The 27,218-nt window shown below is 38.4% G+C and overlaps 1 protein-coding gene and 1 long non-coding RNA gene across 2 annotated transcripts in view; one reads left to right on the forward strand and one right to left on the reverse strand.

Annotated features, from left to right (window-relative positions):
• Trdn (triadin) overlaps positions 1-27,218 on the reverse strand; it is a 372,838-nt gene that overhangs the window by 163,333 nt on the left and 182,287 nt on the right. Inside the window, exons 11-12 of the mRNA XM_040758270.1 lie at positions 23,933-23,992; positions 22,307-22,369 (exon numbers count right to left, since the gene is read on the reverse strand). Coding sequence (XP_040614204.1) covers positions 22,307-22,369; positions 23,933-23,992 — 123 coding nt within the window. The remainder of the gene's footprint in view (positions 1-22,306; positions 22,370-23,932; positions 23,993-27,218) is intronic.
• LOC121144482 overlaps positions 26,988-27,218 on the forward strand; it is a 35,548-nt gene continuing 35,317 nt past the window's right edge. Inside the window, exon 1 of the long non-coding RNA XR_005881853.1 lies at positions 26,988-27,168. This is a non-coding gene — a long non-coding RNA (uncharacterized LOC121144482). The remainder of the gene's footprint in view (positions 27,169-27,218) is intronic.

The following is a 27,218-nucleotide window of genomic DNA, read 5'->3' on the forward strand; positions in this document are numbered from 1 at the left end:
TGTACGTTCTTCTATGAAATGTGAGTGATGGTATTTATCACTTTTTTCAATGCCTTACAGAGTGGCTGAAACAAATGACTGTTGACAGGTATGGTCAAACCTCAATTAAAAAGGAATCTTACAGTGTTAAAGGGGTAATGCAAGCAAAATGCTAGGAATACAATAGGTGAACTCTAAATGTTAGTGTGTTTTCCACTTCAGGCTTTAGTCAACAAAATCACAATTACCTCTAATGACCTAATTATTGTTTTGCTACTTTGGGATAGAACCAATTTATAAAAGCTGATTTTGTAGTTATAAGAAAACAAATGCTCTCCCTAAAATTCAGAAGTAACTCTCCTGTCATAAAATAAGGGCACAAGCTGGGAGCTCAAATGCAAGAATTCTCTTCAGCAATTTCCCTGGTTCTGCTGTTTTCCTGGAAGGGATGGAATGACTTTTTAAAGCATCAAAACTGTCTATTATTCTCTCAAAACAATTAACACAAAACTTTTGAATACAGTGAAGGTCAGAGGATTAATAGGTTTTATCTGCAATGTGTTTGAAAAGCTAATTAAGACTCTGCATTCAGCAGAGGAGACTGGGGATACAATATTTAGCTTCTCTCTACATGACTGCAGTGAGCAAAAGTGAATAGACAAAGACAAAGTGAACGTTAAACTTCACAGACAGGAGGCAAATCCTTTGTAAAGGACTTAAAATTGAAGGTGCATTTTCTGTGATGGAAGATACTGCCTTTATTTATTTAACAAAATGCTTTCAGCCCATAATTTATACAGACATTATAGTGTTGGAGACTCAATGTGGGACAAAATAAATTAACCCCTCTCTCCTTGTCCTCTTTCTTTCTATATGCAGAATTAACCCAATAAACAAAGACACCACATTAAAAATAGTAAGAACATATTTTAATTTCTGTTAAGTGAGAGAAAGTTCCTATTCTTTGGGTTTCCCTCGGGATGGCTTAACAGTATGAGATTGTATGTTACGGTGTGAGTGGATGGATCTATACATTCATGTGAGGGCCATATGTAAATTTCACAAGTTGTTGCTCAGGAGACATTCACCAGTGCACATAGATTCGTACATGCATTGTATTTCTTAGGGTTTCCATTACTATGATGAAAAAATATCATGAATTCAACTTGTTGAGGAAGCCGTTTGTTTCACCTTCAGCTTTTATGTCCATCCCTGAGGGATGCCACGGGAAGAACTCAGGGAAGCTACCTGGAGGAAGGAACTGAGGCAGAATCAATGCAAGAGCACTGGTTACTGCTCCCCTTGACTTGCTCCATGTGCTTTCTTACAGTATCCAGGAACTCCAGTCTGGGACCAGAATTGCACAGAAAGCTGGGCCCTCTTACAACAATCACCAATCAAGACGATGACCCACAGGTTTGTTCACAGGTCAATCCGGTGAGCGTAGCTTTTCAATTGAAGTGCCCTCCTTCCAAAGGAATGTAGTTTGTGTCAGAATGATATTAACTAGCCAGTAGAGCCACAAATGCACATAAAAAATAAATCTTAGGAAAAGAAAAACACATTATGATGATTCTCTTATGAATTTTTGTTGTTGTTGTTTTGTTTTGTTTTTATGCTAATGATCCACTTAAACGTAAATAAACAGGAAGTTCTGAGAATTCTTTGAGCCCCTTTATTTAACAAAATATACATTTTCTTCCCTTTACTCTGAACTTTAGTTGTTAAATACTGTGAAAATTTCTCTACTGCTTTACATAATTGTTTCCATGCCTCCATATTACATGCTGGGTGTGTCTTCACTCCTATCTCTCTCTCTCTCTCTCTCTCTCTCTCTCTCTCTCTCTCTCTCTCTGTTATTTTAGCAGACTCAAATACTTTAATATTCATAGAAAGATTTCACACTACTATTTCTCTTGTTCTCACAAACATTGACAAGCATCTACATGCTCACATGATTCTGTCTTTACTACAGTGGCTTCCACCTGCCCTCCATTCTTATCATATTAGTGATTCATAGTCGCACAAGGATCAGGATTTGGGTGTCAAATTTCATTCCCAACTGTCCAGTGCTTCTCTCTCTATGCCATCTTTGGACAGTGCCTCCCCTATACCAATGTTCCTGGATTGTATAAGAAGGCAAGCTAAACATGGCTATGGGGATCAATATAGCAAGAAACATTCCTCTAGAGCAGTAGTTCTCAAACTTTCTAAGGCTAGGGCCCTATAAAATAGTTTCTCATGCTGTGATGACTTCCAACAATAAAATTATTTCATTGCTACTTCACAACTACTGTTATGAATTATAATATGTTTTCTAATAGTCTTAGATGATCCTTGTGACAGGGTCTTGAACCCAAAGATTGAGAACAACTGCTCTACAGTAGTCTCTACTTCAGTTCCTGTCCTTAGGCTCCTGCCTTGGGTTCCTGCTCTGACTAATGATCATTCTGACAATAAACTATAAGATTAAAAAAATCCTTTATTCCCCAATTAGCTTTGGTCATAATGTTTATCACAGCAAGACAGTTCTTCTTTGTAAATATATATTACAAAGAGAGATTGGATATTTTCAAAGACTTCAGGGAAAAAAGGGTTTTGTTTTGTGTTGTTTTTTGTTTAGTTTATTGTTTTTGCTTAACCTTGAAGCCAGGCATTATGGCCTCTATCCTTAACTTTACATATCTGTGTTTTTTCTTGGGAAGTCATTCTCTATAGTCTGTGCATAGTGTAACATGCCAACAACGCAGATTTGTAAACTAATTGCAGATTTGTAACCTAATTAGTGGGTGAAAATAGGCACTGCTTTTCTTGAGAGTCACAGTATGACAACACATCTCTTAATGCAGAAATTAAGCACATGTATGCATCATTTGGCCACAAACCTGGAATTTTATCTGCAGTGAGAACACTTGCTCTAGTTCTAAAACCCATTTCTACTGACATCAACAGCCCCTAAATTAGGTTCCTTCAAGACTAACTTTTGAAAAAAATATTCTTCCTTCTCTTTAGTTAGCTAACTCTTTAAAAATAAAGTCACTTTTCTTTCCTCAACATATTGTCTCCAGACTTAATTGGCCTGTCGTTTGGTAAGCAGATGATCTTGAGCCCAGTAACAGCAGAAACTGTGGATCAGCGTGTAGTATGAAAGTGAGTAGGTTCTTTCTAACCATAATTAAGAGCAAAGCTAATAAATGTAACATAAGTGTGAGATGTTATGTTATGTCTAATTTGTCTTGGGCTGTCTCACTCCATTTATTAATAGTTTGGAGAGATAAACATGTTGTTAATTTTATACTCCACTTATAAAATATCATCTTTTAACAGTAAAACTAAAAAAGAAAAGCAAAATATTTCAAAATTCATTTCAGCTTAATTTTGTACTTCCATGAAAAATGGTAAAAATAGGAGTTAGTCCTACTTTTAGTTACTTAAATTATGCCAATGCTTTCTGACAATTAAGGAGTATATTGACAAATATGTCATTTTGTTTTTATGTCTGTCTAAATTAATAGATATTTATTCTATAAGTCAGGGAAGCAAATGATAAGCATCATAAACACAAATATGACACAAAATTATCTTTTTTCCACAAGAAACTAGGTAGTACATGAATGACTTCAAATATAAAATCCTTAATGCAGTTTTTCTAACTTCCTTTCATAGTTCTAAATAATTCTGTTATTATATTTATATATAATTGTTTTGCACCTTGGTACAGGTTTAATTGAGTATAGATTGCACAGTTTGGATATTATAGAATCTAAACATTAAAAATTAATTAAGCAAACAGGGATTTTTTAAAATCATGTAGTATAATGTCATGAAGTTATTGACAAGTTTCTAGGTTTCCCTGAATCAACTAGGTTTGAAATAACTTTCAAATTCTACCTTCCTTTCTTATTTTCCTCCCCATTCTTTGTGACAGTATTGTTTCCAAGTGGGCTATCACAAGAGTGCAGATGTCACATTTTCAAATGCTCGCATCCAATTTTATCACTCAGAAAGAAAAACCATCTTTTTTCTTTTTATTCTTTGGAAAGAGATCACCAGACAGGCCTCTGGGCAATCTGAGGTCAGGTGAACCACAACCGTGGCCAGAGTGATATGTAAATCAATGATGTTAGTTTCAACTCCATTTGAACCAAATGGAGTTTAGGAGAAAATCCATTAATCAAATGTACAAGATGAGAAGACATGAAAGTTGAAGAGAAATAATGATAACTGTTCATTGACAAATTCTATTTACTCTTCCCCTTCTGGTTTTAGTTACTAGTGTTTCCTTAAGCTGGAGCCATTAATCCAGGGTATTTGTGTCCTATGCTCTGTGTATCTCAACTCAATGACACCAGTCTTGTTTTGTTTAGTAAGGAAAAGCTGGTTTTCATCCTGTCTTCTTCCACTCCAGCTTTCCTTTCATTTACAAACTGATTATTCTGCCCTTCTGTTAGGCTATTGTCCACACCCTTATGCCTTCTTACTATTCACTGAGACCATTATAGAACAAAGTTGAAAGCCTGCCTTTTTAAATGTATGCATCATATTTTACACAAACACCATAAAAACAAGAAAAAAGTAACTCGTGCATTATCTTTCTGACTGTAGTTTCTTAGAGATGACTTGTTAGCTAAAGATTTCAAGTGTGGGTTATGCCTGTCATTTTTGATGGCATTGGAGTGAGGCTAAAATGACAAATTAAAACTTGCACATACTTGTGAAATCTCAACGCTGACATAAAAAGTTCTGCTAGAAATCAAAGCAATTTGGTCAAGTGACAAGTGATTAGAAATGCCAAGGATGTGTGATGAGAACCTCAGCTAATGGCCTGGCAGTAGGATAAAGGAAGACTGCCCTGCTGTAATCTGCAGTGGTCTGCACCATCAGTTCATAAATGTATATATATATATATATATATATATATATATATATATATATATATCAGTGTGGGAAGCAGATTTTACTTTGAGAGAGAAGGGGAGTTTCTGTAAAGGAAGGAGTGTAAGTGGAGAAGTAGGGTGGGGAAGGGCATTGGGGGTGGGGCTCTGTTAACCCCAGTTCGCACACATCAGTAACGAGTAGAGATCAGAAAGGAAACACACACACACACAAAAGAAGACATGAAAGTAGGAAGGGACATTGGGGGAAGGGACGTTGGGGAAACACCGGTCACAGCAGGACAGGAAGGGTGATGAGAAAGAATGGAGGATGACTAAAATCCATATTGAATGAATAAGCTCTGGTATGTTTGAAAGCTGCTGGGAATTCTAGGGAGTAGATACAGCTGAATGTAGATGTAGATATGGCCAGGCTGTGGAGTCTAATTATGATGGTGCCTGACTGAGGTGATTACCAAAACTGTGGAAGCATGACTGTGACACACTGCATTTTTAAAGATGAATGTGAGAGGGTTTAAAAAAGTATTAATGAAGTGAAAACATGGGTCTTGTAGGTAACTGTAAAAAAAAGCGAGAGTCTACTAAAAAGGGAAAGAGACTAATATAGTTGACACATTCTCTGTGTGTAAGGGTTTTTAAATCTTTGAACTTTGGATATGACAGGTAATTAAATAGAGATGGTGACTAGTCAATTGGAAATATGATGTGACATAAATTTGTATGTTATTATTAGAAAGACGGCACTAAACATGGGATCATACGAAATTACCAATGAAGGGAACGCAGAGGAAGAAGGGCCACTAGTGTAATCATGTTATATACTGACAACAGCATGGACATACGTAGCATATTACATGATTAAGGGAAAAAGTAGGATATGGGTCAGAGGAGAAGGGTGAGAGGGACAAAGTCAAAAATGGTGTTTACTCACTCATATGGATTTTAGACATAGATCAAAGGATTATCAGCCTACTATCCACACCACCAGAGAAGCTAGGAAACAAGGAATACCCTAAGAGAGACATACTTCGTCCCCCAGAGAAGGAGAAAGGAACAAGATCTCCTGAGCTAATTGAGGGCATGGGGGGAGGAGGAGGGAGGTAGGAGACAGAGGAGGGAAGAAGAGGAGGGATGAGGAGAACATGAGAGCTCAGGAAGATTGAGTTGGGAGAAGAGAAACTGTGTTTAAGGCCATGAATTTTAGAAAACAGGGTAGCAGATTGAGCATAGTGGTGTCAGGACACAGACAGTAAGCTCTTGGTATTTCATTCCGAATCACAGACAGTACCATCTCATGGATGTCCTCAGCATTTACTTTGTAGGTGTCACTTGTGATGTGCAGTAGAGTAGCTCACCAGTAGTTTCCATTCTAGGGAACTTTGGTGTACATGCATACTTTTAGAAAAGTATGGGGTCTGGGGTCTGGAGGGGTGGTTCACTTGCTGCTTTTCCAGAGGGCCTGGGTTTACTTCTCAGTACCCACATGGTAACTCACAAACATCTGAAACTTTCTGTTTAAGGGGTTCTGATGCCTTTTCCTGACCTCCATGGATACCAGGTATTATATATACATGTATACAGGCAAGCAAAACTCTCCTGCATAAACAAAAAGTAAATACACCTTGGAAAGAAAACAAAAGAAAGGCTCAAATACTTCACTGTATTCCATGGATAACCTTGCTTACCACAGTCCCTACTGTCATGTATTTGACTCTGTCCTCTGAGTCATAGAACTTGAAAATGCTATACTTCAGCATCAGAATACTCTTTGAGGACAGTTACTATTATGTGCTTTTTCTTCTAATGGATTTAATGATGAACTTTTTCTCATGTCCATATTTTTGATTTTATATCATAGAATTAATGGAACTAAGAGAATATAGGTCATGACGAATATAACGGATGCTTTATACATGATTGTTTTTTGACAAAAAGGAAGGACTGCACTTAATAGCAGAAATATACACATTCCTCAAAATTATCTTCAATGATTAAAAAGTCAAACTTAGAAGACCAATTACAATTCTTTTTTTTCCATCTAGAAACTTCCGTTTTCTGTAGCTTTCTTTCATTATCTTTGTTTTATAACTAATGACTAACCCTTCCTCGATGTTAACTTTACAGTCACTGGGACTTCTCCACTGAGATGTATCAAGGTAGTTCTTCACCTGATGACAGTTAGTCACTATTCCAAACACACAATACATCGTGACATAACACTAGTGCTTTATCCAGACACTGATAATGCATGCTGTAACTATATTCAGAGGAATGTCTAATGCTGGAGTACACAGCCAGGAGTGACAGTGAACTCGGGATGTATGCTGTGAACACTTACCATGGCTTCACTTTCTGGAATCCATTCTTTTTTAATGAAAACATACTTTTTTCATAAGTATATTGTTCTTACGGTTTCCCCTCCGCAACTCCTTCCAGTTCTTCCCTATATCCCTTTCTAATCTAATAAGAAACCATTCTGTCTAAACAAACAGGCATCAAAGGGTTAATAATAAAGTGAAGAGCCCCCTTAAGACCCTACCCTGTGCCTGAGGTGAGTGGGATCTCTGCTTTGTGCCCCAACTTCCTACATCCCCCTGCTTCTGTCTCTCTGGGCATGTTCTGTGCCTAGAATGGACCCGCCCCACCAGAAAGGACCACCTTAAGTCTGGACATAGTTCAGTCTTTAGTCCGCTCTGGCCCCTGCCCTGTGCTTGAGGTGAGTGGGGCCTCCATTCTGGACCCCAAACCCTGACATGCCCCTTGCTTCTATGTCCCTGGGCGTGCTCTGCCCCTAGAGTGGACCTGCCCTGCCAGATAGCACAATTTTGAGTCTGGCCGCACCTCAGTCTTCAGCCCCCTCTGTTTCCTGCACTGTGCTTGAGTTTTCAGTCCCCTCAGTCACCCTTCCTGAGCTTGAGTCTTCAGTCCCCTCTAGTCTCTTCTCTGTGTTTGAGAGTGTCTCAGACCCACCTGTACCCATCGAGAGACCTATCGAAGTATTGGACCTACTTGAACACACTGGAAGAGATCCTTAGACCCAAACCCACCAGGGGAGGAAGAGACCCCCCACGGCCTCCCATTGAAAGAAGGGATGGGAAGACAGCAATATAGAAAGATAGTCAACAACAGAAAAACCAGTGTGATACCACCACAGTCTAGAGACTCTACATCAGCCTGAATATCCCAAAACAGATGAAACAGAAAATAATGACCTTCAAAAACAACTTCATGAAAATGATAGAGACCCTCAAAGAGGATATGAGAAACTCTTTTTACAAGGCTACAATTATTTTAATACCCAAACCACACAAAGACACAACCAAGATAGGGAATTACAGACCAATCTCTCTCATGAACATTGATGCAAAAATACTCAACAAAATACTGGCAAATTGAATCCAAGAACACATCAGAAAAATCATATACCATGATCAAAAATCTATTAATATAATCCACCATATAAACAATCTGAAAAATAAAAATCACATGATCATCTCACTAGATACTGAAAAATCCTTTGACAAAATCCAACATCCCTTCATGACAAAGGTCTTGGGGAGATCAGGGAAAGCAGGAACATACCTAAACATAACAAAAGCAACATACAGCAAACCAAAAGCCAACATCAATCTAAATGGAGTGAAACTCAAGGCCATTCCTCTAAAATCAGGAATAAGACAAGGAAATCCACTCTCCATATCTCATCAATATGTACTTGAAGTTCTTGCTAGAGTAATAAAACAACAAAGGAAATCAAGGGTATACAAATTGGAAAGAGAGAAGTCAAACTTTCCCTATTTGAAGATGATATAATAGTCTATGTAACCAACCAAAAGAATTCTACCAGGGAACTCCTACAGCTGAAAAACACCTTCAGCAAAGTGGCAGAATACAAAATTAACTAAAAAAATAGCTCATATATATATATATATATATATATATATAATATATATAATAAAGGGAATGAGAAAGAAATAAGAGAAACATTACCCTTTACAATTGCAACAAACAACATAAAATATCTTGGGGTAACTCTAACCAAACAGGTGAAAGACCTGTATAACAAGAACTTTGAATCTTTAAAGAATATACCATAAAATGGAAAGATCTCCCATCCTGTTTGATAGGTAGGATCAACATAGTAAAAATAGCAATCTTACCAAAAGCAATCTACAGATTCAATGCAATCTCTATAAAAATACCAGCACAATTTTTCACAGACCTTGAAAAGATAACTTTATATGGAAAAACAAAAGACCCAGGATAGCAAAAAAAAAACCCTGTACAATAAAGGAACTTCAGAAGGCATCACCATCCCTGACTTCAAGCTCTGCTATACAGCTATAGTCCTGAAAACAGCTTGGTATTGGCACAAAAATAGACATATAGACCAATGGAATCGAATCGAAGATGCTGATATTAACCCACACACCTATGAACACATGATCGTTGTCAAAGAAGCTAAAACTATACCATAGAAAAAGAAAGCATCTTCAACGAATGGTGCTGGCATAACTGGATACTGGCATATAAAAGACAGCAGATAGATCCATATCTATCACCACACACAAAATGTAAGTCCAAATGGATCAAAGACCTCAACATCAATCCAGCTACACTGAACCTCTTAGAAAGGAAATTAGGAAGTACCCTTGAACAAATTGGTACAGGAGACTTCTTCCTGAACATAACACCAGTAGGACAGACACTGAGATCAACAATTAATACATGGGACCTCCTGAAATTGAAGCATCTGTAAGGCAAAGAACACAGTCAACAATACAAAATGACAGCCCACAGAATGGGAAAAGATATTCACCAACCCCACATCTGACAGAGGGCTGATCGCCAAAATTTACGAAGAGCTCAAGAAGCAAGACTCCAAAGCACCACAGGATCCAAATAAAAAGCAGGCTACAGAACTAAATGTATAATTCTCAATAGAGTAGTCTAAAATGGCTGAGAGACACTTGAGAAAGTCCTCAGTATCCTTAGTCATCAGGGAAATGCAAATCAAAACAATTCTGAGATACCATCTTACTCCTGTCAGAATGGCTAAAATCAAAAACACTAATGACAGTTTATGCTGACAGGATGTGGAGAAAGAGGAATACTCCTCCACTGCTAATGGGGATACCAACTTATGCAGCCACTTTGTTGATCAGTATGGAGATTCATCAGGAAAATGGATATCAGCCTACTACAAGATCCAGCAATTCCACTCTTAGGCATATACCCAAAAGATATACACTAATACAATAAGGGCATCTGATTAACTATGTCCATAGCAACATTATTTGTAATAGCCAGAATCTGGAAGCAACCTAGATGTCCCTCAACTGAAGAGTGGATAGAAAAAATGTGGTAAATCTCCACCATGGAGTCCTACTCAGTGGGAAAAAAATGGAATCTTGAAATTTGCAGGCAAATAGATGGCACTAGAAGAAACCATCCTGAGGGAAGTAACCCGATCACAAAAAGGCAAACATGGTGTGTACTCACTCATATATGGATTTTAGACATGCATCAGGGGATTGCCAGCCTATAATCCCATCACCAGATAGTCTGGGAAGCAGGGAGGAACCTAAGAGAGATATGCATGGTAACCTGGAGAAGGGGAATGGGTTGAGATCTACTCATTGGATTGGGTGCAGAGGGGAGGGGAGAGAAGAGGGAGGTTGGAGAAAGAGATGGGAAGTAGAGGGGAGAGGAGGACTCGGGGGAGCAGGAAGGTTGAGTCAGAGTAAGAATTGAGGAGAGAACGATGAGATATACCATAATAGAGGGAGCCATTATAGGTTTGAGGAGAGATCTGGCATTAGTGAGATTCTCAGAGATCTACAAGAATGATTCCAACTGGCATTAAGGCTACTTTAAATGCCCTCCCCTGAGTGATGACTACCTGATATGCCATTCTAGAACCCTCATCCAGTGGCTGATGGAAGCAGAGGCAGACACCCACAGTTAAAAACCAAACTGCACTCCTGGAACCCAGTTACAAAGAGGAGTGATGAGCAAAGGAATCAAGACCCAGCTAGCAAAACTTTGCCTGCATATGTGTCTATGCATCATGTGGGTGCCTGATGACCAAGGACACCAGGAGCTGGCTGCAGGTGCTTTGAGACTGGAGTTACAGATGATTTTAAGCCATCGTGTGGGTTTTGGGATTTAAACTTGAATACTCCAGAAAAGAAGCGAGTGCTCTTAACTGCTGAGCCATCTTTATAACACCCATTATTTCTTTTTAAAACATGTTTTTATGACACTTTTACTAAGTGTTCAAACATACATTTGTATTGTTCAAAGCAGAAAGACATTTTAAAGGATTACCTCAGAGTCACACAGAAAGACATGATGTTATTCCCCCTCACCCATTCAAGTAACAAGTCAACACACTATATTGTTCCATTACAAATTCTTCTGCTTTTGAGGAGATAGACAGATATTATTTTACATATGTTTATGATTATGTAGTGCTTAAAGATAAATTCTCTCGCTTCTAAAGCAATTTAAGCATGTTAAATGTTTTTCATACAGCCAGGATGTCACATTTGAATTTGAACTTTAAATACTATCTATTTAGAAGCAAACAGCTATGTTGAAAGGAATCTACTATTGACAATTAATTATGGAGTCCCAATAACCCAGACTAGGAAATAATAATTAGATCAGGTCTTATTTGTGCTGCTTTCCCAATTATTTAACTGTCTGATTAAACTTTTTAAAGAAGTTAATCTATAATACTCATTAATATGTCTTTTTAAATTTCACTCAAAAGTAAGCGACATATCTATATTTAGTAACTTGATAATAATTGCTGGATTACAACAAATCATCCTACAAAAGATTTGTGTAGATTTCAATGTAACTAGTAATGCAATATTTTTCAATTCTTATGAAAACATTGTTGTAAATATGAAAGTCAAATAAAATGCAAGTTTTAAAATTGAGTGCTTTCACATAGCAGGCCATAGGTACACTGTGAAAAGTTGCCTTCTTTTCAAATAAGGAATCATGATTTTTTTAACTTTACATGGGCAAATATGAAAGATGTTAGGACTATTCTGGTACATATAAAATATGGAAGTTTCTTTTAATTACAAATGAATGTGAAAATATTGGGGCCTCTGATGTCTTTTAACTCAAATATCTAGGAAAAAATTCTATTATAAAGGCACAAAAGTTTTTGGTACTATAATGTCTGCCATGAAGAAATTTTAATTCTATGTTAAAGGCAGTACATATCTGCAAATAATTCTTTGCATTTTCTCAATGACACAAGCAGAAGTAATATAAGAAATCAAATAACATTTTTATCTTGTACAAAATTTAATAATTTAACCTAGAAAAAAATTAAGATATTTCATGGAAATGGATATTAGTGTATTTCTTAAAATGCCACAGACACTAGTTGCTCTTCACTGGATTGATTTTTCACCATCAATTCAATACCACAAAGCTTTTTTTGTATTATTGAAAGTAGTTTTTTTCATACAAAATATTCCGACAATGTTTTCCCCTCCCCCAGCTCCTATCATCCTCCCCATTTCCCCTCCCATCTAAATCCACACCCTTTCTTTCTCTGCCCCCCAAAAATCCCAAGTACCTAAAATTATAATATGACAAAATGAAGACAAACCAGCATAGGCAAAACAAACAGGAGAAAACAAGACAAAGATTAAGTCAAGAAACACAGATACTGAGACACACAGATTTGCACACATAGAAAACCATAAAAACAAAATCAGAAACAATAACATACAAACAGAAGATCTGTCAGGTTAGAAAATGTCCTTGACAAAGCATTATGAGACAGACATTTACAAACACACACACACACACACACACACACACACATTGAGATCATTTTATGGTGGCTATTTACTGCTGTACCTGGGGCCTGCCCTTAAATGTAGTGTGTATACATCGCTGGAAAAAAACCTATTGTTTCCTTTACCAGTGGTTATCAATTAAAGATTGTTTCTCAGGAAGGGATGGAAGACTATGTCCACTTTCCTTCTCAACACTGGGACCCCATCTCGCTTAGACCTGTGCAGGTCGTGTGCATGATGACATAGTCTCTGTGAATCCATATGAGCTTCAGTTTTGTTGTTTTGAGATCTTGTTCTTTTGATGTCTTTCATCCCCCACTGGCTCTTACAGTGTTATTGTCTCCTCTTCAGAGTTCTCTGAGCCATGAGCAGAGGGAGTTGATGGAGACATCTCATTGAGAGCCTTCTAAAGTGTTTCATTCCCTGTGCATCCTTTTCTGAAATATCTTTAATGTTGTACATTTTGCTTTCCTTTTAATCTTTCTGCTTTAATCTCACTGTTAAGACTTAGACATTTAGAACTAGAGCCTATCTCATTTTCCTTTGATATCATTATTTTGGATAATTTTATCTATTCGCAAGGCATTGATATAATTCATATAGATTACTATACTTAAAAACATAACACAAAGAGGGTTGCTCTCTCTGCCTGGACTCTTAGGGAAGTGCCTGGACCCTACCCTGAGTGAAATGATAGACTCTAGATATCCCCTATGCGGAAGGAATTGGCAATAGGGTGGGAGGATGGGGGGGGATGGTGGGGGGTGTGGGAGGAGGAGAGGGAGAGGGAACTGGGATTGACATGTAAAACAAGCTATTTAAAATTAAAATAAAAACACTGCGCAGCCAAAAAAAAAAAGCATTACTCATTACCTTACATTGTACTTTTAATGAAATTTTAAAGCCTACGCATTTATCTGAATACTTTGACTGGTCATGCAAACCACGTCATAATAGAAATGTCATAGTCACATGTCATTCACTGATGCCCATATCAATGGCTAGATCATTTTAAAGCAACAGATCCCAATTTAAACATCTCTCAGGATATGGGTAAGTGGTAGATCACAAATTTACACATGTATGAGGCCCTGAATCTGAGCCTCACAAGCACAAAAAGTAAAATTAGTAAACTCAGTTATTTTTAGAGGGGATTGCTCTAACAACCCCATCTGTTTTGTCTCCATGATTCCATCAATTATCTTCTACCATCATCCCTAACTTAGTTCCTCTAGAATCCTCACTATGTTGAACTAATAGACATGTGTAATCTGACTATGTGTCCCATAAAAACATAAGCTCCATTAGGATGGGTCCTAGTTTTGCTTACCCATTTCCACATGCAAACAATCTCTGTAAAAAGAACATGTATGTGGCTGAATTCATTTACTTATGCTTTTCTAATAGCTTATTTTAGAGAAATTATTAGGGCTATTTAGATTTTCCTTCTGATGTCAACTTCTGTCAGATAATTCAAATGACATATTATATCTATCTATCTCTCTCTATCTCATATATGTCCTTCTTATACCATGACATCTATCAGCTATTTCATCAAAATTTTATCACAACTAATAAGCTTATAGATAAAGTGACAATAAACTCAGTCTCAAAATATTTTTAACATACAACATGAGAAGCAGCTTACCAGAAGGTGGGCATGATCATGAGACTAGGAGATAGAAACTAGTCAGGCTGTTTAGGAACAGGAAGTCCTTGGCCTTGGTTCTATCCTAGCCAAAGGCCAGAAATGCCAGAGATATCTGAGTTCTGGTTTCCTGTTAAGTCTCTTCTTCCACAGAGATGAAAGCACAGCTATCTGGAATCTACACATAAGGTGTGAATGAAACAGCAGTACAGATGCTTGGAGTACAAAGGTACATCAACATTTAAGGGGTGTGACAACCACATTGACCAGATCACAACCCATGCATCCAGAAAGAAAAGGTTTACTAACCCCTACAAAATGACCATTGATGGAGATTAATTTTTAAACTGCTTTTAAGATCTATTCATTTAATTGTATGTGCATGAGTGTTTTGTCTTCACACAATGTTTGTGAACTACATGCTTGCCTGCTGTCCTTGAGGATCACTAAAAATGTGTCATAGTCCCTGGAACTGGAGTTACAGATGGTTGTGAGCCACCATGTGGATGCTGGGAACTGAACCAGTGTCCCCTGAAAGAGCAATAAGTGTTCTTAACTGCTGCCCCAGTCTCCATCCCTGACAATTCATTTATTGGGACCTTCTCTTGCTAAATGGGGGCTCTGCCTACTTCCTTTAAACCTGTTGTAAACTGTAGTCTATTCTCTCACTGTCTGTGAAATTCATTATTTGAGTTCACAAGAGAAAGTTCAAGAGCAACATAAGCTGCTTAAGAACAATCCAGGTCTTCAAAAATCATCTCAGGACAGGAACTTTGATTCCTGTCGTTGGTTAGAAACTAGAAATGTCTTTGGCTTTACATGAATTTTTATCTCCTCAATCTTTGCTGAAACTATCTCTGGGCAGACTCTTTTACCTGCATTCTGCTCTTATACTAAGATGTGGAAAAAAATTTGTCACAAACAAATTGGAGACCGGTTTGTAGCTATGGTTACTGTATCCCTCTAACAGAATGCATGAAGAAAAGAAAAAAAAAGCAGAAAGAGAGCCACAAGAAACCAGATGAATGATTCAGCACATGAAAGCATCTCTGTCTTTCTCTAAGTTTTCAGTCTCTAGCGTGGGCAGTGGTTAAGAGTCAGTTGTGCGGACTCAAGGTGTTTTTCTGACCTATTATCTGACAACTTGTTGCAAACTCTTGATTCAAGTTCTTCATATCATCCTGGCAATCCCATATAGGGCCAATCCTTCTGCTTGATTGGTTAATGAAACCCACCCAGAGTTCAGGAAAAGGGTTTTATTAATTTTAATTTCCTTTGTTAGTTGGATTTTTTCTTCTATTTTGTTTCTTTTCTTTTTCTTTTTTTTACAGTATTTCTTCAAGTGGGAGTGTATCTATCTTCTAACCATTAAAATATTTCTTGCCTTGTTTTTATTTTGAGGAATAATTTTTAAATGTGTAATGTAAAGAATGTATCTGCTACAACTAACTTGGTTTTCAATTACTGAGGTTCAACTATCACTGAAAAATAAACTGATGATTTTCTATCCTCTAAATCATGACTTGCATATTACCCTAACACAGACTACTGGTAAAGTCCAAAGATTTTAAAACTTGGCTTGTTTTTGTCTGCATAATAAAAGAAAGGCAACGAAGTATACTAGTGCAACATAAATAAATTTATATATTATATAGCCATGTAAAAGTTAATTTAATGAATTTATATTCAGTAAAACATCAAAATAATCATGTGTACAATAAGACTAAGCCTGGCTTCTGTTTGTTAATTTGCTATTCTTTGTAGCTACAATGGTTATATTCCTTGCCATATTTCCTTCACTATTTTAGTAATAAATGACATATGTACTTAGAATTATTATGGTGGATTTTAACTTAAAAAGCTTGAAAAGCACCTGGGAAATTAATGAATGTTAATAAGGTTATTTCTGCTATAGTATTTCCAGAAAAGATCAACCAAGAAAAGAAAACTTGCCATTAATGTGGGTGACACTATTACACAGGGCTAGATAGAATAAAAGAGGAGAAAGCAAGTTGCCACACTCATTTTCTCTCAGTGCTTCCTAGTTTCAGAGGATATACAGCTCTAGTCTATCTGGCCATACTCCCTGATGGATTGAAACCCTTGAAAACATAAACCAAAACAAAGCCTTCCTTTCTTCTTTATGTCAGATGTTCATCACAGGTATAAAAAAAAAGCCAGGACTGTCAGCTATTTAGCAATTCAAGTTAATTTTATTAGCTTTATAATAATTCTAAGACGTTAAGAAGGCCAAGAATGAATGTGACAAAAATGTATTCAAATTATGAAATTCTTGAAATGTTATCACACTCTAAAAAGAAACATTAATCAACAAAGTAATAAAACTCTCTCCTCTTTCGCTCTCCTTCTCTCTAGACACATATATCCCCCTTATACACCATACAAATTTAGTGTTAAGAACTTTTAAATATAATATCAAATAATATACATTTCCATCAAAGCTCGATTAATTTATAAGACTCTATATTTTGTGTGATCAAAATAAAATGAAAGTCTTAAACAGAAAAGTGGTTTCAAAACGGCAAATGAGTTTCACAATCCCATTGAATAGCCCTTTCTACATGTGCTAAGTAGTGTCCCAATTTTGATTCTGCATCAATGGTCCTCACCTTGCAGAAAGAGAATTTGCCACAGATAGTTGTACCCAGCAATAAACAAATTCCCCTTGATATGACTGTGACACTAAAGTTGTCACATCATAGAGTTTCAGATTTGCTCATGCTTCCTTGTAAATACACAAATTTTAACTTTCAGCCCTAAAGTTTAAATTAACCAAGATACACACAAAGAGATCTCTCTCTCGATCTCTTTTGATCTCTCTTTCTCCCTCTGTCTCCTGCCAGACATGAGCCCTTGATTTTTGATTTTTGTCTGATTTTCCTGGACAAATTCTTTCAGGATTGCAGCCCAAGAGAATTTCAAGCAATACTGATGACCAGGGAACAGTTCCTCATTCATCTTCTTGTACCATTAAGTCCTACAGTGGTCAATTGAACTACTCAATCGGTTTCTTGGTACCATCATATAATCAAACTTTACATCCTTTTTTATGCCAAAATAACATGTCAATAGAAAATTAGGTTTAAATATAAAATTAAGGTGAATTCAAACATTACAATAAACTCGATGGCAATGCTCCATGAGTAAAGGTATTCAGTTTGCAGTCATTGGCAGTCAACTCCCAGACTCATTGAAGACCTGCTTTCCATTCCTGCTTGCTTTGAAAAGCATATGGCATGTTTGGTGTTATATGCTTACCCTGCTTTGTCATTCTTATTTTTCATTCACAATTGTCATTACATGGTTTTCATACTAGTCCCCTTTTTAGTTGCTTCACCACCCTCTTTTCCTACCACATAGTTATTATTCCTTTTTCCCTCTAAGACAAGTGATGGGGAATGATTTTCTGCCTATATTTCTATCTTACTGGCTGATGAATAAATCACTGATTGACCAGGCAGGACTAGGAGACAAGGAAGATTCTGGGAAGTGTAGGCAGACAGGAGTCGTCATGTGATCCCAGGAAGTATCTGCCATGAGCTAACCATAGATATCTGGAGGTCTGTGTAGACAGGCAGGAAGTGATATAGCTGGGCAGAATCAGAATATAAACAGGGACAAACAGGAAATCACTCTCCTCTCTTCTCTGTGGAGACATTTAGGAACAGTCACCATGTAAGACATGAGAAGACTAACAGGCCCAGACCCTTTCCCTGGTAAGATAAGACCACATGGAAATACTTAGATTTATAGAAATGCGTTAAACTCAAAACAATCAGTAGCCCTACTCTATATAGACAATAAATGTGCTGAGAAAGAAATCAGAGAAACATCACCTTTTTTTTCTTTTTTTTTAATTTTATTTTCCAGTTTAAATTTAGATAAGAAACAAGGTTGCTTCACAAGTCAGTTCCAGGTCCCTCTCCCATTCCCTCCCTTCCTCCCGTGCCCTCCCCCCCCCGTTATCCCCTCATTTCTCCAGGGAGGGTGAGGCCCTCCATGGGGGTGTGCATAGTGTGTCATTTCATATAGGGCAGGGCCTAGACCCTTCCCCAATAGTTCAGGGTGAGAGTGCACCCCACATTGTTCTATGGGAGTCCAAAGTCTGTGTGTATACTTGGGATGGGTACTGATCTGCTGCCCAATGCTCAATAGATTCCCTAGGCCTCTTCACTGACACCCTTTTACAATAGCCACAAACAACATAAAATACCTTGGGGTAACTCTAACCAAACAGGTGAAAGATATGTATGACAAGAAATTTGAGTCACTAAAAAAAAGAAATTAAAGAAGATACCAGAAAATGAAAGATCTCCCATGCTCTTGGATAGGTAGGATCAAGATAGTAAAAATGGCAAACTTAACAAAATCAATCTACACATTCAATGCAATCCCTATCAAAATCCCAGTACAATTCTTCACAAACCTTGAAAGGACAATTCTCAACTTTATATGGAAAAATAAAAGACCCAGTATAGCCAAAAACAAACAACAACAACAACAACAACAACAACAAAAAACAACCCTGTACAATAAAAGGACTTCAGGAGGCATCAGGCATCAAAATCCCTGACTTCAAGCTGTAATATAGAACTATAGTAAGGAAAACATCTTGGCATTGGCACAAAAACAGACATGTAGACCAATGGAATGGAATTGAAGACCCTGATATTAACCCACACACTTGTGAACACTTGATCTTTGACAAAGAACCTAAAACTATACAATGGAAAGAAGAAAGCATCTTCAAAAATGGTGCTGGCATAACTGTATGCTGGCATGTAAAAGACAGCAGATAGATCCATATCTATCACCATGCACAAAACGTAAGTCCAAATGGATCAAAGACCTCAACATCAATCCAGCCAACTGAACCTCTTAGAAAGGAAAGTGAGAGGTACCCTTGAACGAATTGGTACAGAAGACTGCGTCCTGAACATAACACCAGTAACACAAACACTGAGATCAACAATTAATACGTGGGACCTCCTGAAACTGAGAAGCTTCTGCAAGGCAAAGGACACAGTCAACAAGACAAATTACAGCCCACAGAATGGGAAAAGATATTCACCAACTCCACATCTGACAGAGGGCTGATCACGAAAATTTACAAAGAACTCAATAAGCAAGTCTCCAAACACCAAAGGATCCAATTAAAATTGGAGTACAGAACTAAATAGAGAATTTTCAATAGTGGAATCTAAAATGGCTGACAGACACTTGAGAAAGTGCTCAACATCTTTAGCAATCAGGGAAATGCAAATTAAAAAAAAACCCTCAAAGATTCCATCTTACTACTCTCAGAATGGCTAAAATCAAAAACACTAATGACAGTTTATGCTGGAGAGGATGTGGAGAAAGGAGAACACTCTTTCACTACTGGTGGTAGTGCCAACTTGTACAGTCATGTTGGAAATCAGCAGGGAGATTCCTCAAGGAAATGGGAATCAGTTTACCACAAGACCCAGCACTTCCACTCTTAGGCATATACCCAAAAGATGCACATTCATACAACAAGGAAATCTGTTCAGCTATGTTCATAGCAGCATTATTTGTAATAGCCAGAGCATGGAAGTAACCAAAACGTCCCTCAACTGAAGAGTGGATAGAGAAAATGTGGTACATTTATACAGTTGAGTACTATTCAGCAGAAAAAAAAGCAATGGAATCTTGAAAATCGCAGGCAAATGGATGGAACTAGAAGAAACCATCCTGAGTGAGGTAACACAGTCACAAAAAGAGAAACATGGTATGTGCTCACTCATATATGGATTTTAGACATGGATAAGGGGATTGCCAGGCTACAATCCCACAACTAGAGAGTCTGGGAAACAGGGAGGATCCTAAGAGAGATATGCATGGTACCCTGGAGAAAGGGAATGGTACAGGATCTCCTGAGGGGAATGGGAGATGGGGGAAGGGGAGAGAAAGCTGGGGGAAAGAGAGAGGGAAGAGAGGGAGAAGAGGAGGGGAGAGGAGGACATGGGGGAGCAACAAGGTTGAGTCAGGGGAAGAAAATAGGAGAGCAGAATGAGAGATTCCATAATAGAGGGACCATTATAGGTTTGAATAGAGATATGGCACTAGTGAGAATTCCAAAGATCTACAAGGATGGCACCAACTGACAATCTAGTTAATAGTGGAGAGGCTCCCTTAAATGTCCTTCTCTGATAATGAAATTGATGACAGCCTTATGTACCATCCTAGAGCCTTCACTCAGTAACTGATGGAAGCAGAGGCAGACACCCACATCCAAACACTTAACTGAACTCCTGGAACCCAGTTGCAGAAAGGGAGGAGTGATGAGCAAAGGCGCGTCAAGAAAGTGCTGCTGAAACCCACAGAAACAGCTGACATGAACAAGGGAGAGCTCATGGACCCCAGACTGATAGCTGAGAGGCTAGCATGGGACTGACACCCTGAATGTGGGTGTCAGTGAGGGGCCTCACCAATCTATGGGGCCTCAGAAAGTAGATCAATATTTATCCTTAGCACCCAGATGGATTTTGGGAGCACATTCTACATGGAGGGATGGTTTCTCAGCCTGGATATGTGGGGGAGGGCCTAATCCCTGTCCTAGATGATATGATAGACTTTGGAGATTCCCCATGGAGGGCCTCACCTTCCCAAGGGAGATGAGGGGGGATGGGGTAGGGGCTGGGGGAGGAGGGGAGGTAGAGGGATCTGGCATGTGATGCAAGCTTATTTCTAATTAAAATTTTTTAAGTAATTCTTAGCCAAAAGCCAACAGTTTCATAATTAATATAAGTCTTGTGTGTTCATTTGGAGTTGACGTGGTACTGGGACCAGGTTGACAGGAAGCTTGCACTACAGACTAGGCAGGTTTTACTACTGCCATCCTGTTCAGTCTGCCCTACCCTGATTATTCCATCTTGAAGTTCTCTTTGGCTGCCTCATGATTTAGGCATTCCAAAAAGACCTGGAAATTTCATTTGGTTTCCATTAATAATAGCTGAGAAGATTTTGGTTTTTACCCCATTGCATAGGTTCTAGGATGTTTGCATTTAATGTAGCTTGATTCCTACGTAACTCAGCAGAATGGAGTAGTTCCCAGCAGAATTTATTTCAGCCATCACTGACACAGATAGAAGAAATATTTGGGATGAAAATATTTATCACTAAGCCATAACCCCTGAGATGACAGCATTCCATGTATATGTATGTCCTTCATGAAAAGGAGCCAGTACTTAAGTTTTTACAAACATAAAATCAAAACTAAAACCTTTACTCTTTCTCAGTTTCATGTGTTTGTACAGATATACATCATCCTTAGGTTGGTCCTGTGGCTTCCTCATCTTCACCATGAGGGTGAGCACCTTGACTGGCTTCAGCCAGATCCTGCTAGCTTTAGCTGTTCATTTTCATTTATCTTGTATTTATTTATTCATTTGTCCCTTTAAATACGTATCTTTGTAAAGCCCACTTCAGTGTTTACCCATCCAGGGCTGCCCTCTTCTCAAAGATCTTAGAGTTACCTCTTTGAAATATAAGCAAAAATAAAGACAGTGCTGACGTCTCCCACCTTGCTTCAACTTATTAATTGTTATCCTCAATGAACATGTAGTAAAGTTTATTTTTCTTTGAGCGAGGCCAATATATATATATATATATATATATATATATATATATATATATATGGAAGTCAATCCTCCATTTCAACTCTTACCCACACTCCTGCTTTCCTTTTCAGCAGAGTTAAATTGCCAATGGAGTTTTGACCACTCCCACATAATGCAGTGGCCTTGAATAACGTGTTTCATGCATATTTAACTTGCGACCACATTTTGCGTTAGCAGGCTTCACATGGATCCATGTGAGCACCTATCCCCGTGTTGCATATGGATGTCCCAGGGTGCTCATGGACTAACTCTCTGACGGAAATAGAAAGAAGCAGAGAAAGAATATACTACCTTTGCTTTTCACATCAATGGCGGTTTCCTTCTCACTTTTCTTCTTGGTGTCTCCTTTTTCTACTGTAAAGTAAGAAAGTTACAAGCCTTTAACCAACTTATTCCTATATGTTTCAGAGGACACACGACTACCATCAAGGCACCAGTTCTCTTTGCAGAGAGAATTGTAAGTTCAAGCCATAAGACCTGTCATAAATGGGCTCCTTCTAAAGACACTCACAGCTTAGGTGTGTGGTCTTTCTGTGAAGGGAAACAAATCTTTAACAAAGTTAAAATCATTAAGTGAATTTTTAATTACTGTAGAATTCTAAATAGTTTTCTAAATTATATTAAAAGGAAAAGATTGAATGTGCCATGAGCTATCCAGTCATGAGAAAGTGTATTAGAAAATTTAAAATCTCTGAAAATCATTTGGTAATATCAGATAAACATTAGCTAGCAAGTCTAAAGAAAAGAGAAGAATGGTCTAGCAAACTATTACATGAATTCTTTCCACTATATTAAATAATTCTACCTCTTGATGGCTACTTTTAACAAAATTCAAATAACTAAAAATAATCTTCATTACACATAGGCACACAAAGAGACATATATATTCATATATAAATATATTTTTATATATACAATGAGCTGTCACTACAAAAACTAGAAGAAAAATACCACATCTTTAACAAATGTGTTTAGGACCCGGTGATGTGGGATAGCCTTGGAATTTCCGGTCTCTGAGGCAGAGGGGTCAAGAGTTCCAGACCAGACTGAGTTAAACAGAGAAATCTTACCTTTAAATGAATATGCAAATAAAGGTTTTTTTGTTTACACAGTGAATTGTACTTTCTTTTTCTTTTTTTATTTAAGTTAGAAATAAGCTTGTTTCACATGTCAATCCCAGCTCCCTTTCCCTCTGCTCCTCCCCTGGTTCCCCCCCCCCACCAGGTCTCTTAGTTCCCCACCCAATCTCCACTCCGATCCCCAGGGAGGGTGAGGCCCTCCATGGAGGATCTCCAGAGGCTGTCATTTTATCCAGGGCAGGGCCTAGGCCCTCTGCCAAGAGACCAGGCTAAGCAAGCATCCCTCATTGTGGGAAGGGCAGCCAATGTTCATTTGTATGCCAGGGATAAATACTACCCAAGGCCCCTTAGATTACCTAGGCCTCCTCAATGACTCTCACATTCAGGGGGTCTGGATCAGTCCCATGCTTTCCACCCAGCCATCAGTCTGGAGGTCCAAGAGCTCCTCCTTGTTCAGGTCAACTGTTTCTGTAGGTTAAACCAGCCCATTCTTAACCCCTTTGCCCATCAGTTCTCCCTTTCTGTCACTGGATTCCAGAAGTTCAGTTCAGTGTTTAGCTGTGCGTGTCTGCATCTGCTTCCATCAGTCACTGGAAGAAGGTTCTGTTTCCCAGACTCTCTGGAAGTGGGGTTGTAGTCTGGCACTCCCCTGATTCATGTCTAAAATCCATATATGAGTGAGTACATACCATGTTATTTTCCTCAATTCCAAGTTTTAAAAAATCCTGGGTGTTTTCAATAATCATGACAATCAAGCGACTCTCTTTCTTGGAAATCAATAGCTTTGCCAGCAACACACTAAATTACTACAGTTTTAGAAAGTCTTTCTATTCCTTACCTTTCTTTTTCATTTCAGAAGTAACTTTCTTCTCGGCTTTCTTTGTCTCCTCTTCTTTTTCTAGAGAAAAGATTGAAAACATCCTTATTACGGAAAGTCAATAATTAAGGACTCCAGGTGAAAACATTGGTGCTGAGCTGTTTCTGCCTCCAGGCACCTTGTGACTCCTCAACAAGCTTCAAGCTGATACCCCCATTAAAAAAAAAACACAAGAGGACACAAATTGGTCAAACTTTCACTGTTTGCAGATGATATGATAGTTTATATAAATGACCCAAAGAACTCTACCAGGGAACTCTTACAGCTGATTAACACCTTCAACAAAGTGGCAGACTACAAGATCAACTCAAGAAAATCAGAGCCCTACTATATACAGATGATAAAAGGGCTGAAAAAGAAATCAGAGAAACATCACCCTTTACAATTGCCAGAAACAACATAAAATACCTTTGGGTAACGCTAACCAACCAAGTGAAAGACCTGTATTGCAAGAACTTTGAATCTTTAAAGAAAGAAATTAAAGAAGCCCTCAGAAAATGGAAAGATCTCCCATGCTCTTGGATAGGTAGGATCAATGTAGTAAAAATGGCAATCCTGCCAAAAGCAATCTACAGATTCAATGCAATCCCCATTAAAATCCCAGCACAATTATTCACAGACCTTGCAAGAACAATAATCAATTGTTTATGGAAAAAACAAAAGACCCAGGATTGCCAAAACAACCCTGTTCAACAAGGCAATGTCCGGAGGCATCACCATCCCTGACCTCAAGCTCTATTATAGAGCTACAGTCCTGAAAATAGCTTGGTATTGGCATAAAAATAGACAGGTAGACCAATGGAATCGAATTGAAAACCCTGATATTAACCCACATGCATATGAACATCTGCTCTTTGACAAAGAAGCTAAAAATATACAATGGAATAAAAAGCATCTTCAACAAATGGTGCTGGCATAACTGGAGGCTGGCATATAGAAGAATGCGGATAGTTCCATGTCTATCGCCATGCACAAAATTTCAAGTCCAAATGGATCAAAGACCTCAACATAAATCCAGCCACACTGAACCTATTAGAAGAGAAAGTGGGTGGTACCCTTGAAAGAATTGGTACAGGAGACAGCTTCCTGAACATAACATCACTAGCACAGACAGTGAGATCAATAATTAATAAATGAGACCTCCTGAAACTGAAAAGCTTCTGTAAGGCAAAGGACACAGTCAGAAAGACAAAAAGGCAGTCCACAGAATGGGAAAAAATATTCACCAATCCCACATCTGACAGAGGGTTGATCTCCAAAATTTACAAAGAACTCAAGAAGCAAGTCTCCAAAACACCAAAGGATCCAATTAAAAAATGGGCTGCAGAACTAAATAGAGAATTTTCAATAGAGGAGTCTAAAATGGCTGAGAGGCACTTGAGAAAGTGCTCAACATCCTTAGCCATCCGGGAAATGCAAATCAAAACAACACTGAGATACCATCTCACTCCTGTCAGAATGGCTAAAATCAAAAACACCAATGACAATTTATGCTGGAGAGGATGTGGTGAAAGGGGAACACTCCTCCATTGCTGGTGGGAGTGCCAACTTCTTCAGCCACTTTGTAAATCAGTATGGAGATTCCTCAGAAAAATGGGAATCAACCTACCACAAGACCCAACAACTCCACTCTTAGGCATATATCCAAAAGATGCCCATTCATACAGCAAGGATGTCTGTTCCACTATGTTCATAGCAACATTACTTGTAATAGCCAGAATTTGGAAGCAACCTAGATGTCCCTCACCCGAAGAGTGGATAGAAAAAATGTGGTACATTTACACAATGGTGTACTATTCAGCAGAAAAAAAATGGAATCCTGAGATTTGCAGGCAAATGGATGACACTAGAAGAAACCACCCTGAGTGAGGTAACGCAGTCACAAAAAGAGAAACATGGCATGTACTCTCTCATATATGGATTTTAGACATAGATCTGGGGAGTGCCAGCCTACAATCCCATGGCCAGAGAGTCTGGGAAACAGAAACTTCATTCAGTGGCTGATGGAAGAAGAGGCACACTCCCACGGTTAAGTACTGAGCTGAACTCAAGAAAGCCTGTAACAGAGAAGGAGGACTGATGACCAAAGGGATTAAGACTGGGCTGGTTTAACCCCCAGAAACAGCTGACCTGACAAAGGTTAACTCTTGAATCCCAGGCATCAGCCTGGGAATCCAGCATGAGACTGATCAAGACCCTCTGAATGTGGGTGTCAGTGAGGAGGCCTAGGTAATCTATTGAGCCCTGGGCAGCAGATCAGTACTCATCCCGAGTATACACACGGACTTTGGACTCCCATCCAACAATGTGAGATGCACTCATACCCTTTACTCTTGGGGGAGGGTCTAGGCCCTGCCCTGTATGAAATGACAGACTATGGACACCCCCATGGAGGGCCTCACCCTCCCTGGGGAAATGAGGGGATATTGGGGGGTTGAGGGGAGGGCATGGAAGGAGGGGAGGGAAAGGAAGAGGGACCTGGAACTGACTTGTGAAGCAACCTTGTTTCTAATCTAAATTTAAACTGAAAAAATAAATAAAAATAATAACACTAACCCCTCAAAGCCAGACGGTGTCATCAGGCACCCCACACACTGTCATGCTTAGCTCTGTAAATTTCTTGTTCTCTTCACATACTGATTTTATTGAAAATAATGTTTCAGACAAGTGGTTCTCATCCTGTCTTGACCTTTTGGGGATAAATGACCCTTTCTTGAAACTTTGCTAAGAGCATCAAACCCCACAGATACTCATATTACAATTCATAAAAGTAGCAAGGTTACATTTATGAAGTAGCAACGAAAATAATTTTATGGTTCAGGAGTCACCACGTCATGAGAAATTGTATTAAAGGGCTGCAGCATTAGGAAGGTTGAGAACACTGTCAGGCCATTCTGAGTTTTTTTTTCCAGCTCTGGCTCTTGTCAACAGATATTTAGAGCTGATGACATTTGTGTGGCAGTGTGGCAGGGATGTTACCTTCACTGTCCTTTCTGAACAGTTGCATGAAGCAGAATGCTCGGCTACATCTGGGTTGTAGTAAGTCTGAATGCCATGCACAATTTTGCGTGGTTCCATTAAGTTTTGTGGAATATAACCGTTTCAGGTATCTGAAGATGCCTAGGTCTGACTGGGGCCAAGAAGGCATATCAAGGGTTGCCCACCTACAAGCTCAAACTTCCCTGGGCATGTCTCTGGTAAGTTTTTCATGTCAAATTCCAACACTAAGTGCCTGTATCCAGTTGCT

Source organism: Mesocricetus auratus, unplaced genomic scaffold (assembly GCF_017639785.1).
Source record: "Mesocricetus auratus isolate SY011 unplaced genomic scaffold, BCM_Maur_2.0 Super-Scaffold_100018, whole genome shotgun sequence".
Lineage (NCBI taxonomy): Eukaryota > Metazoa > Chordata > Mammalia > Rodentia > Cricetidae > Mesocricetus > Mesocricetus auratus.